Genomic DNA, 16,255 nt, shown 5'->3' with positions numbered 1-16,255 from the left:
CCCAGGTTCGTCGCTGAATACACCATCGCAGGCTCTCCTGTCTGTAATGCAGCGTCAAGGGCAAACGCAGTCAAGGTCTCAGAGCTGATAGTCCATGATGCTGCAAAAGTCGTCGAACTGTTCGTGACGATGGTTGTTGTCTTACAAACGTCCCCATCTGTTGACTCAGGGATCGAGACGTGGCTGCAAGATCCGTTACAAATAGCTCAAATGGCTCTGAGCACTATGGGACTTAACATCTGAGGTCATCAGTCCTGTAGAACTTAGAACTACTTAAAACTAACCTAAGGACATCACACACATTCATGCCCGAGGCAGGATTCGAACCTGCAACCGTAGCGGTCGCGCGGTTCCAGACTGAAGCGCCTAGAACCGCTCGGCCACACTAGCCAGCGATCCGTTACAGCCATGCGGATAAGATTCCTGTCATCTCGACTGCTAGTGATACGAGGCCGTTGGGATCCAGCACGGCGTTCCGTATTACCCCCTGAACCCACCGATTCCATATTCTGCTAACAGTCGTTGGATCTCGACCAACGCGAGCAGTAATGTCCGGTGTGGCCGAGCGCTTCTAGGCGCTACGGTCTGGAACCGCGCGACCGCTACGGTCGCAGGGACGAATCCTGCCTCGGGCATGGATGTGTGTAATGTCCTTAGGTTAGTTAGGTTTAAGTAGTTCTAAGTTCTAGGGGACTGATGACCTCAGATGTAGAGTCCCATAGTGCTCAGAGCCAATTGAACCAACGCGAGCAGCAATGTCGCGATTTGATAAACCGCAATCGCGATAGGCTACAATCCGACCTTTATCAAAGTCGGAAACGTGAGGGTACGCATTTCTCCTCCTTACACGTGGCATCACAACAACGTTTCACCAGGCAACGCAGGTCAATTGCTGTTCGTGTATGAGAAATCAGTTGGAAACATTCCTCATGTCAGCACGTTGTAGGTGTCGCCACCGGCGCCAACCTTGTGTGAATGCTCTGAAGAGCTAATCATTTGCATATCACAGCATCTTCTTCCTGTCGGATAAATTTCGCGTCTGTAGCACGGTATCTTCGTGGTGTAGCAATTTTAATGGCCAGTAGTGTACATAAGATTGGGGTTGAAAATAAAAATAAGAGAGGATAAACATATTTTTTTTTAAAATTTTGTGCAATAAGATACTTATACTACTTTTAGCACTGTTATGTACAGTCCTTTGTATGTAATGGGGGAAGAGTACGAGATGAGTTTCGAAAAGATCCCTGTTTGTGCGATCCGTGTTGATGTCTATTAAGGTGACCTTTGTTCTCCTAATATGTCACAAAACGTAACTTAAAACGAATCCCCCACAATTCTACAGCAGACTGACGTAGCGATGTACGTCTGTAATTAGACGTATCTGACCGACTATTGCTCTTGGAATAATGAACGACCAGCGCCTATTTCCCATTGCGTGAAATGCTCCACTGTAGCAGCGACCCAAGACAATCTTCTGACAAAAGGATAGCATGCTATTTCACATGGAAAGAATGATCATAAGGAACTGGCAAGTCCTTTCTGTTGACGCAAATTGGGCGACTTTCGTATCGACGATTATGAGAACAACACAACACCCAGCTCTCGGCGGAGAAAATTTCTAACCCGGCCAGGAGACGAACCCGGGTGCGCTGCATGGCAGTCAGACGCGCTGACCATTCAGCTTTTTTTATCGTTATTGTTCTTGGCATTTGGGGGGCGGATGTCACATGACAACTGTGCAAGTTGATGTTTCAGTATTTGACGCAGTTTTTTTTATTGCAGAGGGCAGCTAACCCACTGACCGAACACACTGTGCTACTGTGCCGGCAAGCTAAGGTGGCTGACTATTTCAAATAATCTTTTTAGGATAGAAAATATCTCATCAAATCCACGTGGCTTTCTTATGTTATGCGATTGTCATTGATTTTCTATTCTGCAATCATTTTCCTACAGAATACTCTCATCTTAAGTTAGATCAGGTTTTCGTTCATTTGTATAAAAGTCAGGTGCAAGACAAAACAACGTATAGCATTGTAAGTAGACAGCGTTGCGCTTACATATGTCCATCAGGTTCTTCATGATGATGTTGGTGACGTTCTTCGATCGCACAGCACCGGCTTCCAAACAGGCGAAGCCACACTGCATCACTGCAAAAGAAAATGCCATGTTCACATACTGGAATGTCACACTGTCAAGCCGCAGCGACTTCATGCATACACTTAAATTGTCCATATGAAGAAGTAAAGCTAATCAAAGCTAAAAGGTATTATTGATATTATTTTTCGTTATTAAGTACTGATATTTGAATATTAATTCCACGTATGTTCCGAGGCCGGTACGAAAGATGAGACAATGATGATCTATAGGCAAAGGTTTTTTTTTCCAGATCAGTGAGCACTGCCATTAATAAGTTACAAATTATCAAAGAGTAGCAAATTGCGAGCTCTGCTTGCAACCCGCGGGAGAGGCCAGCAGTCTTAAACACCTCCGCCAGCCGCCTGTACGATCTGAGGATCCCCCCTGCGGGTCCGGGGTAAGAATAGGCCCGAGGTATTCCTGCCTGTCGTAAGAGGCGACTAAAAGGAGTTTCAACCGTTTCGGCCTTCCATGTGATGGTCCCCCTTGGGGTTTGACCTCCATTTTTCAAAATTCTACAGAAGTACGAGCCTTTTGGGGAAGGACGCCTTACGTGGTGTACCACTGGTCCTCAGTGCACTAAGACCTTGGCACTCAGCATTGTAACGGCGTTGTAACCACACCCACTATTCCTCCACTTGGGCCTAAACGCCTGATGGGTTGCACAACTTACGCCCATAGTGCGTCCCCATCTGCACCTACGATCATGTTGGACTTTCCATGGCACCCGAAATCCAGCACGGTAGCCAGCCCGTTGTGGTGGGGTCGTCATGTACCCTCTAGGTTGTAGCCCCCTGACTACACAGGGATCGTACTGCCGATACCTGAGCTGTACCCTCCCCACGTCGGCCAAGGAGTAGATGCCCGTCTCCTTGGGGCATCAGGACTCCCGGCAACGGTCATCCTGCCAGGTGGCCCTTGCTGAGGCTGGGTGGCGCCCATGGGGAGAGCCCCTGGTCGGAGTGGGTGGTATCGGGGCGGACGTTTCGCAGATGAAACGTCAACATGTATCAGGCCGCTCTGCGGCTGAGTCTTTTAAGAAGAAAGGTACTGTCTCTGGTTCTGGTTCTCCTGCCCTTTCCCCTTGGCCACTCCCTGGGAGGAAGGACAGGCCCGCCGGCTTGGGGCAAAGTACTTCCCCCGCTATTTAGTCTGTTCTCGGACCGATGGGGGGACATTCGCCACCTCCAAGCCCATGTTCTTTGTCCAGCACATCGAGGATATCTTCGGGGAAATCGAGGCTCTCAGTAAAATGCGTTCGGGGTCCGTTCTTCTAAAGACCACCTCCGCCACACAGTCGGCGGCGCTCCAGGCGTGCGACCGACTAGGGGTCATCCCAGTGTCCATTGTCCCGCATCTGGCACTGAATAGGATGCAGGGGGTTATTTTTCATCGGGACCTCCTGCTGCAAACTGATGAGGAGCTCAGGGCCAACCTGGAGCGCCGAGGCGTGCATTTCGTCCGGCGAGTCCAGCGCGGCCCTAAAGACCGTCGCGTCGACACTGGGGCCTTTATCCTCGCCTTCGAGGGGGACGTTCTCCCGGAGAAGGTAAAGATGATGGCTACCGGTGCGATGTGCGACCTTACGTCCCGCCTCCTGTGCGCTGCTTTCGGTGTTTGCGCATTGGGCACATGTCGTCACGGTGTGAGGCTGAGCCCCTTTGTGGCGATTGTGGACGTCCTCTTTGTGAGGAACATATATGCACCCCACCACCTCGGTGCGCCAATTGTCCTGGCATCCACTCGCCTAGATCTTTAGACTGCCCCGCATATCAGATGGAGAAGATTCAAGAATTAAAAACTTTGGATCGTCTCTCTTATTCTGAGGCCAGGAAGAAATATGACCGCCTCCATCCCGTGACGTTGGCAACTTTGTTTGCCTCAGTCGTGTCCACCTTCAACAGTATCCTCACCCCTATCCTGTCCCCCCTCCACCTCCTCACCCGATCCGAGGTCTATGCCTCTGCCTCCCAAATCCCGCCCTTCCAAATCCTCCTCCCTCGCGGCCTCTGCCCCCTCTGCCCCAGGGGCCACCCTTCCTCCTCCTCCCTCTCCGCCGCCTGAGAAGCGATCCTCTTCTCAGGCGTCCATCGGGGAAACGATCTGGACCCCGGCTTCCGAGGTCCGCGTTCCAAAACGGACCCCGCGCGTGAGGACCTTCTTCGGGTCCAGCCCACCATCCCTGTGCCTCATCGGACTTCCAAGAAGGCCTCCAAGAAGAAATCTTTATCCCCCTCTCCACCCCGGCGCGTTTCGTCTGACGCTCCATCCGCGAGTCGCCGCTCCCGGCCGTCCTCAGTTTCGCCGGGACGCTCTGCTGCCAGGCGCTCAGCTGGCCTCTCGTCGGCGAAGGATGCTGCCCCTCCTACGCAACCTGGGAAAGCGGCCGCAGCTGGCGACGACTCGATGGAACAGGATCCGCCTCCCGCCGGTTGTAGCGTTGTTCCCTCGAAACCTGGCCCTCCGCGGCTGTAGAGGTGACCCGCTCTTCACCCGTTTCGTTCCCCCCTTTTTTTCTGACTAGCGATGGCTTTGTTACATTGGAACATAAGAGGTATTCGATCTAATCGGGAGGAATTACAACTGCTCCTCCGCCTGCACTGTCCGCTCATCCTTGGTCTCCAGGAAACCAAGTTGCGCCCAACTGACCATATTGCTTTTACCCACTATACCTCGGAGCGGTCTGACCTCACCCCTGCGGACGGTATTCCAGCTCATGGTGGGGTCATGTTGCTCGTTCGGGACGATGTCTATTACCATCCCATCCCATTGACCACCCCTCTCCAAGCAATAGCTGTCCGTATTACTCTTTCTGCCTTTACTTTTTCTGTTTGTACCGTCTACACTCCATCGTCACCCGCAGTTAGTCGGGCTGACATGATGCACCTGACTGTTCAGCTTCCTCCGCCGTTTTTATTGTTTGGCGACTTCAATGCCCATCATCCCCTTTGGGGCTCTCCTGCATCCTGTCAGAGGCTCCCTCTTGGCGGATGTCTTCAACCATCTTGTCTGCCTCAATACTGGCGCCCCCACTTTCCTCTCGGACTCTACTCATACCTACTCCCACTTGGACCTCTCGATCTGTTCTACCACACTTGCCCGTCGGTTCGGGTGGTATGTCCTTTCTGACACCTGTTCGAGCGACCACTTCCCCTGTGTCGTTCGTCTCCTGCACCACACCCCATCCCCACGTCCTTCGAGCTGGAACATACCGAAAGCTGACTGGGGCCTTTACTCCTCCCTGGCGACCTTTCCGGACCACTATTTTCTCAGTTGTGACAGTCAGGTCGAATACCTCACGGCTGTTATCATCAATGCTGCCGAACGTTCCATTCCTCGTACTACCTCTTCTTCACGTCGCGTTTCCGTCCCCTGGTGGAATGAGGCTTGTAGAGACGCTATCCGTGCTCGCCGACGTGCTTTACGCATCTTTCGCCGCCATCCTACGTTGGCGAATTGTATTGGATACAAAAGACTCCGAGCGCAATGCCGTAGAGTCATCAAAGACAGCAAAAAAGCTTGTTGGGCCTCTTTCACCAGCTTCTTTAACAGTTTTACTCCCTCTTCTGTCGTCTGGGGTGGCCTCCGCCGGCTGTCGGGCATTAAGGCCCACTCCTCAGTACCTGGCCTGACTTCAGGTAATGAGGTCCTTGTTGATCCTGTGGCTGTCTCCAACGCCTTCGGCCGCTTTTTCGCGGAGGTTTCCAGCTCCGCCCATTACCACCCTGCCTTCCTTCCCAGGAAAGAGGCAGAAGAGGCTCGGCGACCTTCCTTCCACTCGCTGAATCTGGAAAATTATAATGCCCCCTTTACTATGTGGGAACTCGAACGTGCACTTGCACTGTCCCGGTCCTCTGCTCCGGGGCCAGATGCCATTCACGTTCAGATGCTGGCACACCTTTCTCCGGCAGGCAAAAGCTTCCTTCTTCGTACCTACAATCGCGTCTGGACCGAAGGTCAAGTCCCCATGCGTTGGCGTGACGCCGTCGTTGTTTCTATACCCAAATCCGGGAAGGATATACACCTTCCTTCTAGTTACCGCCCCATTTATCTTACAAGCTGTCTGTAAGGTGATGGAGCGCATGGTTAACGCTCGGTTAGTTTGGATTCTTGAATCTCGACGGCTACTTACCAATGTTCAATGCGGCTTTCGTCGCCGCCGCTCCGCTGTTGACCACCTTGTGACCTTGTCGACATTCAACATGAACAACTTTTTGCGAAAGCGCCAAACGGTAGCCGTGTTCTTCGATTTGGAGAAGGCTTATGATACGTTGGAGAGGAGGTATCCTCCGCACTATGCATGGGTGGGGTCTACGCGGTCGCCTGCCCCTTTTTATTGATTCCTTTTTAACAGATCGAAAGTTTAGGATACGTGTGGGTTCCGTATTGTCTGACGTCTTCCTCCAGGAGAACGGAGTGCCTCAGGGCTCCGTCTTGAGCGTAGCCCTTTTTGCCATAGCGATCAATCCAATTATGGATTGCATTCCACCTAATGTCTCGGGCTCTCTTTTTGTCGATGACTTCGCGATCTACTGCAGTGCCCAGAGAACATGCCTCCTGGAGCGCTGCCTTCAGCGTTGTCTAGACAGCCTATACTCATGGAGTGTGGCAAATGGCTTCCGGTTCTCTGAAGAGAAGACGGTTTGCATCAACTTTTGGCGATATAAAGCGTTCCTTCCGCCATCCTTACATCTCGGTCCCGTTGTTCTCCCCTTCGTGGAAACAACTAAGTTTATAGGGCTCACACTGGACAGGAATCTTTGTTGGTCTCCGCACATCCCTTATTTGGCGGCCCGTTGTACACGTTACCCTAATGTCCTCAGAGTTCTTAGTGGTTCATCTTGGGGAGCGGATCGCACTGTCCTGCCTCGCTTGCATCGGTCCATAGTCCGATCAAAGCTGGATTATGGGAGCCTCGTCTATTCGTCTGCTCGGCCATCCCTCTTACGCCGTCTCAACTCTATCCACCATAGGGTGTTACGACTTGCGACCGGAGCATTCTACACTAGTCCCGTCGAGAGTCTTTATGCTGAAGCTGCCGAATTACCATTGACCTACCGGCGCGACGTACTGCTTTGTCGGTATGCCTGCCAGCTGTTGTCAATGCCCGACCACCCCTCTTATCAGTCCTTCTTCGCCGATTCTCTCGACCGTCAGTATGGGTTGTATGTGTCTGCCCTGCTGCCCCTGGAGTCCGCTTTCGTCGCCTGCTTCGACAATTGGATATTGCCCTCCCTACCACCTTCAGAGAGGGTGAGAGCCCGACACCACCTTGGCTCCAAGCTCCGGTTCATATTTATCTCGACCTCAGCTCGCTCCCGAAGGAGGGTACTCCGGCTGCAGTGTATTGCTCACGGTTTGTCGAACTTCGTGCGCGACTTGCCAGTCATACCTTTATTTACACTGATGGCTCCAAAACTAACCATGGTGTCGGCTGTGCCTTTGTCGTCGGGGCCGTCGCCTTTAAATACCGGCTCCTCGACCAATGTTCCAGCTTTACGGCCGAGCTTTTTGCTCTACATCAGGCCGTTCAGTATGCCCGCCGCAACCGCCATTCATCGTATGTACTCTGCTCTGATTCACTCCGTGCTCTTCAGAGCCTTGGAGCTCCATATCCGGTCCATCCCTTGGTGCAATGGATCCAGCAGTCCCTCTATTCTTTTGCTGCAGATGGCTCTCCTGTCAGCTTTATGTGGGTTCCCGGCCATGTGGGAGTGCCTGGGAATGAGGCTGCTGATGCCGCAGCCAAGGCTGCAGTCCTCCTGCCTCGGCCAGCCTCCCATTGTGTCCCGTCATCTGACGTTAGTGGGGTTGTTTGTAAGAGGCTTGTGTCGTTGTGGTGGGATACTTGGTCGTCACTTCAAGGAAACAAGCTCCGGGCAGTATAACCGTTCCCAACTGTTTGGACAACCTCCTCCCGACCATCTCGGCGAGAAGAGGTCCTTCTGACCAGGTTGCGGATTGGGCATTGCCGGTTTAGCCACCGCTACCTGCTCTCCGGTGACCCAGCCCCGCAGTGCCCTTGTGGTCATGCTTTAACAGTGCGCCATGTTTTATTGTCGTGTCCCCGTTTTAGTCAATCTCGTGTTGTCCTGTCTCTGCCATCTACTTTACAGGATATTTTAGCTGATGACGCTCGAGCAGCTGTTCGTGTTCTTCGTTTCATTACTTTTACTGGCCTGTCCAAAGACGTCGCCTCAGAACACATGCGACAGGCGTCTTTGGTGCCGACATGAGCCACAACTTGCAGTCGAGTGCATCCTGCACGCTCGATATCCACCGGCAAGGCAGCTCCATATCTCGGATGAGTCCTCCCCGGCTGACATAAACAAAAGCACCTTAGTTTTCTTTCCAGCCGTGTACGCTATATGCCTAACGGGCTCCATAACGCACCTAACATTGGAGCTCCCAATGACTAGTAAACCTCCCCCCGGTGTTCCTGCACGAATCCTGCTGAAGGAGCTGGAGTAATTAGATGAATTTTCCCCCGAAACCGGTAGCCTGTACTATAGGACATTTTGGCAGAGGTGAAATTTTATTTGACATAATTAACAACTGCCAGCTCACCTCCATAGAAGAGAAAGCTAAGGTATGTCTGTACAGTGGCGTTCGACCAGGACGTAGCCTGTTCGGTTCCTGCTGGTGGAAGAACTTTGCATACTAGTATTTGGCCAACAAGAGAAGAGAAGGGAAGGGATAGCAAATAGTTACCGATCACCAAAGTATTTACCGATTTAAACTCCGAACCTCGCCTAGGTGTGTGTAAAAGCATGTATCATTGTTGACGGTGACCCTCCATCGCATAAACACGTGAAGCCAGGAGGTCCCTATGTTGTTATTCGGGAGGAGTATGCTACGTGGCAACACAAACATAACATTAAACTGTACACGCATTCACACCACGACACGGATATACAATTGACATAATTAGTAACAGCTCGGAGAGGGGAAACAGCAAACTATCTCCACTGGATCCTTGCCCAGAATGGCAGGTGAGGTATTTGCTGAGTATGGGAGTGACTTGACACGAATTATTGCCGCGGAAAGTCACAAATGGAAATCTCGTGTGAGCTAATTTACAACTCTATCTCGTTTCGCGAAAAAGTGGTAGGGCCATTGTTTTGGAAGCCTATTTTTCTCAAGAAATGGAATGACAACAGACATTTATAAGCAGCGAACAATGAGCAGCTCACACAGGCAAACCACGAGGCCGTTTGTAATTTGAAAGCCAGTGACTACTGTTGAATAGAAATAGGCAATCCTGCCGAAACAGGGAGCAACTTTTTTCCACTGCATAATTTACCGCACTCGAACTTGTGGAAGAATGTGGTCCACGCTGTCCTGAAGATACCAAACGCATATAAACAAGAGAACTGCTTTGAGACGAATGATGTACAAGAGAATGGAAAAGAAAATTGAGGGCGTTTTAGATGACGATCAATCTGGCTTTAGGAAAGGTAAAGGCACCAGAATTGCTATTTTTACGTTGCTCTCGATAGTTGAAGCAAAAGTTAAGTGCGATCAAGGCAATTCATACGATTTATCGATCTAGAAAAAGCGTCCGAGAACGTAAAATGGTGCCAGATGTTTGAAATTCTTAGAAAAATAAATGTAAGCTATAAGGAAAGACAGATAATGTACAATGTGTACAGAAACCAAGCAGAAAAAATGAGAATGGAAAAGAGAAGATATCTTGTTTAAAAATGTTGTAAGGCAAGGATCCAGTCTATCTCTCCACCGTTTAACCTGAACATCGAAGAGTTCTAAATGTATACAGAGCACTACTGATGATTCAAATATGGATTTTATACATTACTTAACGGCTGTTGGCAGTAATGTTCGACAAGCGTTTAAAACAAAATAACAGAGAAAATAGATTGATCGACGAAAGAAGGAACTTCGAAAATGATCAATAAAAGGCAGTAATACGGCAATGTAAGTCACTCAGGAATGAAATAAACAGCAACGCGCAGTCGAGATAAAGCGAATTGGCTCCAGGAAGAATGTAAAGAACACTAAAAACAAATGGTTGCCGGAAGGACTCGTTCAGTACATAGAAAAGCCAAAACAACGCTCGGTGGCACGAAAATGAAGGCGGCAACATTAAGAGTGGAAAAGGAATTGTTCTGTTTAACGGTACGGTGACAATGAACGGGTGGAAACAGGGCACCGGAGGCCTGTACGAGGGGGAGGAAGTATCCGATAACTAGATAGAACAAATGGGAGCCGATTTGAAAGACATAGAGGGTCCAGTGTTAAACTCAGAGTTTCACAGAGCTTTAGAAGACTGTGCAATAAAATAAGGCACAAGGCGTAGGTAAGATTTGTTCGGAATATCTAAACTTATTGTGCGAAGTAGCAACAGTTGGTGTATAGAAAGTATGAGACTGGTGAAATACCACCTCACTTGCGGAACAATATCATCAACGCAGTCGCGAATGTAGCGAGTGCAGATAAAGGCGAGAACTATAGCACATTAGCTTAACAGCTCATGCATTGAAGTTGCTGACAACAATACACAGTTGAATGGAAAAGGAATTTGAGAATTTTTAAACTGCGATCAGTTTAGCTTTCGGAAAGGCAACTGCACTAGAGGCAGTTCTGATGTTGCGATTTATAATGGAAGCAAGACCAGAAAAATCAGTTGTTCATAGGACTTCTCAACCTTGAAAAATCGTTCGTACGATGTAAAATGATCCAAGATGTTTGAAATTCTCAGGAAAATAGGCGGAAGGAAAAACGGATAATGTACAGGGTAACAATTATTGAACTGTACGAAAGAAAACGTAAATTAGTTACAAACTGCGGTGTACACACACATTATTTAACACGTAAACGTCATTACAGATATCCAGATTTTGGTTATGACATGTTTGATATGCTTGCTATCATTGGAGGTGATGTGTCGCAGACGAATAGCGAAATTTTGCGTGACCTATTGAAGTGTCGGAACATCGATGCCGTCGATGACCTTCTGCATGGCTATTTTCAGCTCAGTATTTCATATAGTCCCACAAAATGAGAGTGGCTGTGATGTGGGGTCTGAGTGGAGGTTGCTCAAGTGGTGGTGGTGGTGGGGGGGGGGGGGGGGGCAGGGATCAGTGATGGGGCCACTCCCTTATTTATATGCCCCCTAGCATAACGGGTAATTCTAAAATATTTCTGTTTGCTGATGACACTAGCTTGGTAGTAAAGGATGTTGTGTATAACAGTGCAGCTCATGACATAAGTTCATGGCTTGTAGAAAATAAACTACTACTAAACCACATAAGACCCAGTTTTTCCAGTTTATAACACACAATTCAACAAAACCCGACGTTTTAATTTCACAGAATGGGCATATGATTAGTGAAACTGAACAGTTCAAATTTCTACGTCTTCACATAGATAGTAGTCTTTCGTGGAAAGCCCACGTTCAGGATCTTGTTCAAAGACTTAATGCTGCCATTTTTACTATTCGAACTATATCTGAAGTAAGCGATCGTTCGACACGAAAATGAGTCCACTTTCCTTATTTTCATTCGCTTGTGTCGTATGGAATTATATTTTGGGGTAACTCTTCCCATTCTAAAATGATATTTTTGGCTCAGAAAAGGGCAGTTCGTGCAATAAGTGATGTAAGCTCGCGAACCTCTTGTCGGCCCCTGTTCACTAGTCTTGGTATTTTGACACTGGCCTCCCAATATACACTGCTGGCCACCGTAAATGCAACACCAAGAAAGGCAAGAGGTAGTACAACAAAATTTATTTTGTAGATAACATGTTGACCAAGTATCAAATAATTAAGTTTACAGACGTCTGTGACATGTGGTTCCTGCCAGAATCAGTAGCCAGAGTAGCCGCCATTGTTGGAGATCACCGCTGCCACACGTCTCGGCATTGAGTCAAAGAGACGTTGGATGTGTTCCTGGGGTACAGCAGCCCAAGCAGCTTCCACACGTTGCCAAAGATCATCTGGTGTGGCAACTGGGGATCTGGGTCACTCGTTGAGCAACCGTGGACCACATGTTTTCTATCGGCGAAAGATCCGGAGAGCGAGCCGGCCAGGGAAGCAATTCAATCTGGTTATTGACGAAGAACCTTTGGACAATGCGTGACACGTGTGGTCGCGCATTATCCTGTTGAAATATGGCTGTGACCGAGCCCTGAAGGTAAGGAAGGACAACTGGCTCCAGCACCTCGGATATGTAGCGCCGACTATTTAAAGTACCGGCAATGCGTACTAGAGGCGTGCGAGAGTAATATCCAAGACCAGTGTGGCGGTGCATAATGCAGCTGTCCAGCATCCTCTCTCCACGGCGTCTCCACACTCGAATCCGACCATCGTGGTGCTGCAGACAGAAGCGTGCCTCGTCAGTAAAGACAACGTCATTCCATTCTGCTGTCCACATCCGTCTGTCATCACACCATTGGCGACGGAGACGTCTGTGGTTCTGCGTCAATGGTAGACGAAGCAATGGACGTCTTGCGGACAGACCACTCTGCTGTAAACGGCGTCGAATGGTACGCGCAGACACTGGATGATGCGTTACAGACGCAATGTGCTGTGCTATGGTTCGGGATGTCACTGAGCGATCCGTCACTGCCATGCGCACAATTTGCCTATCAGCACGTGCAGTGGTGCACCGAGGTGAATGCGATCGACCACGTCGGTCCGTCGTACCATCCTGCATCCAACGGTCACATATCCGCATTACAGTTGTTTGGTTTCGTCCCACACGACTACCGATTCCTCTGTATGATAATCCACAATCTCGGTAAGCCACTATCCTTCCTCCGTCGAACTCTACGAGGCATAACTAATCGTCTTGTGAAACAACCACAAGGTAAACACACGGGCCGAACGTACACTCGTCGAAATCGCCAAGCCTTAAATGGCGCTATGAGGTGGCGCCACAGGCGCGCGTGATGTGCGTCTGCGCTGAAATTCTAATCAGTTGCGTATCTCATCGCTGCAAACTCATGGTGTAAATTTCACTTGATTCGGATGTTTCCTTCAGGGTGTTGCATTTACAGTGGCCAGCAGTGTAAATATTCTTTGCTGTCGTTACTAGTTAACAATATCAGCTTATTCCCAAGAATTAGTAGCTTTCACTCAGTTAATACTCGGCAGAAATCCAATCTACATTTGGTTCGCACTTCCTTAACTCTTGTGCAGGAAGGTGTGCAGTATATTGCTGCATCCATTTTCAATAAGCCACCACAATAATAAGAAAATCCATGCGCTTTCAAATCGAAACTGAAGAGTTCCCTCATGGGTCAATCCTTCTCTTCTGTTGAGGACTTCCTTGAAAAATTAAGCCGATTCTGATGCGTTTACTTAAACTTGTGGCTTGACTTTTTTTGGTTCATGAACATTTTATTTTCATCTGTTACTACTTTTATGTTGTAATTTCATGTACTGACACGTTCCATGACCTTTGAGATTTGCTCCTCAATTTGGTCCTACTGAACTAGACGTGTAAATAAATAAACAAATAAAAATATGGAGGGGAAATAGAAGACCAACAACGAAGCGCGATTAAATTAGTGTAATACAGAGATGCAGTCTTTCTCCTTAACTGATCAACACCTGAATGACGGAAATGAAAGATTCAGGAGTGCGATTACAAAAATTCAGTTGGCAGGGTGTCAATGATAAAATTCACTGACGACATTGCTACCCTCAATGAAGACGAGAAAGAAATTATACGATGTGTTGAACAGAATTAACTGTCTAATGAGGACATAGTATGGATTTAGAGTAAATCAATGAAATACGAGAGCAATGACGAGTAGCAGAAATGAGATTAGCGGCAAACTTAACATCAAAATTGGGGTCCGCGAAGTAGACGATGTAATGGAATTTTGCTACCTTGGAAGCAAAATAAGTTGTGTTGGACGAAGCAAGGAGCAGATTAGCTCAGGGAAACTGGGCATTCCTGGCCAAAATCTGTCTGTTTTTATGAAATGGTGGCCTCAATATGAGGAAGAATTTCTGAGAACGTACGTTTGGCGCATAGCACTGTATGGTAATGGGTCATGGACTGTGGAAAAACCGGCAAAGAAGAGAACTGAAGCGTTTGAGGTGTGGTGCTATACAGAGACGTCGAAAATTTGGTGGGCTGATAACTGAGAAGATTGTCCACAACAGCGATGAGGAAAGGAGAAAGTGTATAGAAGGGGACAAGAAGAGGGGACAGATTGATAGGACATGCGTTAAGACTTCAAGGAATAACTTTCATCGTGCTTGAGCGAGCTGTAGAGATTAAAAACTGTATGAGAAGACAGCGATTTGGATGTATCCAACAAATAACTGAGTATTTTCGGCGCAAGTGCTACTCTGAGTTGAAGAGGTTGGGTGGTACAGAGAGGAAATCGTAGCAGACGACAGTTGCAGCCGTCTACTGTGGAGTGAGGGAAAGGTTAGTGACTCCACTGTATACTGTCTGCGGTACTCCGGAAGAAATGTAGGCCAGGAGGAAGGGGAAGCACTGACTAGCCGCAGAGGGGCGGAATGTGTCGAGATAACCAGGAACAATGCAGAGGCACGTTATCTGTCTTTGTGATGTGCGCACTGTTCGGCCACAGCGCGTGTTGGAGCGAGTTCGGCACTGAAAACGACCACGCTTTAAGACCCACGGGTTAATGGGGGATGTAGAACCGTTCTGGTAATTTGTGTGCAGACTGCAACCAGTCGCTTTATAAGAAATTTCTGTGTCCCACAATGCAGCATTTGAACTACTATAGGCTAATAGTCACATTGAGGGTGTTTACTACCGAATTACAGCAGTACTTTGCAAACCCTTTTGGAGGGCAGAGTACCTGATGGTGTGCAAAAAGGATAGATTAAATACAGTTGGTGGTGTTGTTTGCTGCTGTTAGAGGTAGTCTATATTATAGCGAAATTGAAGTAGATAGTTCCTGTTAGATAGAACGGGTAGAGGTAGCACTTGGCAGCCGGAATAAAGTAATAATTCAATCCTTTTACCGACCTCCTGTCTCAGACGATACAGTTGCTGAAGAATTCAAATACTTGAGTCTCACTTCAAATAGGCAGCCCACTCATACAATTATACTTGATGGTGATTGCAATGTAGCCTCGAGACGTTTGCGAAATTACAGAAATTACGTGTTTAAAGTTTTTTTTTTTTTTTTTTTTTTTTTTTTTTTTTTTTTTTTTTTTTTTGTCATCGGTAGTCTACTGACTGGTTTGATGCGGCCCGCCACGAATTCCTTTCCTGTGCTAACCTCTTCATCTCAGAGTAGCACTTGCAACCTACGTCCTCAATTATTTGCTTGACGTATTCCAATCTCTGTCTTCCTCTACAGTTTTTGCCCTCTACAGCTCCCTCTAGCACCATGGAAGTCATTCCCTCATGTCTTAGCAGATGTCCTATCATCCTGTCCCTTCTCCTTATCAGTGTTTTCCACATATTCCTTTCCTCTCCGATTCTGCGTAGAACCTCCTCATTCCTTACCTTATCAAAAAATGGCTCTGAGCACTATGGGACTCAACTGCTGAGGTCATTAGTCCCCTAGAACTTAGAACTAGTTAAACCTAACTAACCTAAGGACATCACAAACATCCATGCCCGAGGCAGGATTCGAACCTGCGACCGTAGCGGTCTTGCGGTTCCAGACTGCAGCGCCTTTAACCGCACGGCCACTTCGGCCGGCTTACCTTATCAGTCCACCTAATTTTCAACATTCGTCTATAGCACCACATCTCAAATGCTTCGATTCTCTTCTGTTCCGGTTTTCCCACAGTCCATGTTTCACTACCATACAATGCTGTACTCCAGACGTACATCCTCAGAAATTTCTTCCTCAAATTAAGGCCGGTATTTGATATTAGTAGACTTCTCTTGGCCAGAAATGCCATTTTTGCCATAGCGAGTCTGCTTTTGATGTCTTCCTTGCTCCGGTTTTCCCACAGTCCATGTTTCACTACCATACAATGCTGTACTCCAGACGTACATCCTCAGAAATTTCTTCCTCAAATTAAGGCCGGTATTTGATATTAGTAGACTTCTCTTGGCCAGAAATGCCATTTTTGCCATAGCGACTCTGCTTTTGATGTCCTCCTTGCTCCGTCCGTCATTGGTTATTTTACTGCCTAGGTAGCAGAATTCCTTAA

General features: G+C 48.2%; 1 protein-coding gene across 1 annotated transcript in view; it reads right to left on the bottom strand.

The window, feature by feature from the left end:
- The window catches only part of LOC126201595 (putative ammonium transporter 1), a 362,485-nt gene that overhangs the window by 188,904 nt on the left and 157,326 nt on the right, over window positions 1-16,255 (bottom strand). The window contains exon 3 of the mRNA XM_049936797.1: window positions 2,058-2,147. Within this exon, the coding sequence (XP_049792754.1) occupies window positions 2,058-2,147 (90 nt within the window). The remainder of the gene's footprint in view (window positions 1-2,057; window positions 2,148-16,255) is intronic.

This window comes from Schistocerca nitens, chromosome 1, assembly GCF_023898315.1.
Source record: "Schistocerca nitens isolate TAMUIC-IGC-003100 chromosome 1, iqSchNite1.1, whole genome shotgun sequence".
NCBI classification, from domain to species: Eukaryota; Metazoa; Arthropoda; class Insecta; order Orthoptera; family Acrididae; genus Schistocerca; species Schistocerca nitens.
The sequence above is the reverse complement of the archived record's forward strand: the minus strand, read 5'-3'. Positions and strand labels throughout refer to the sequence as shown.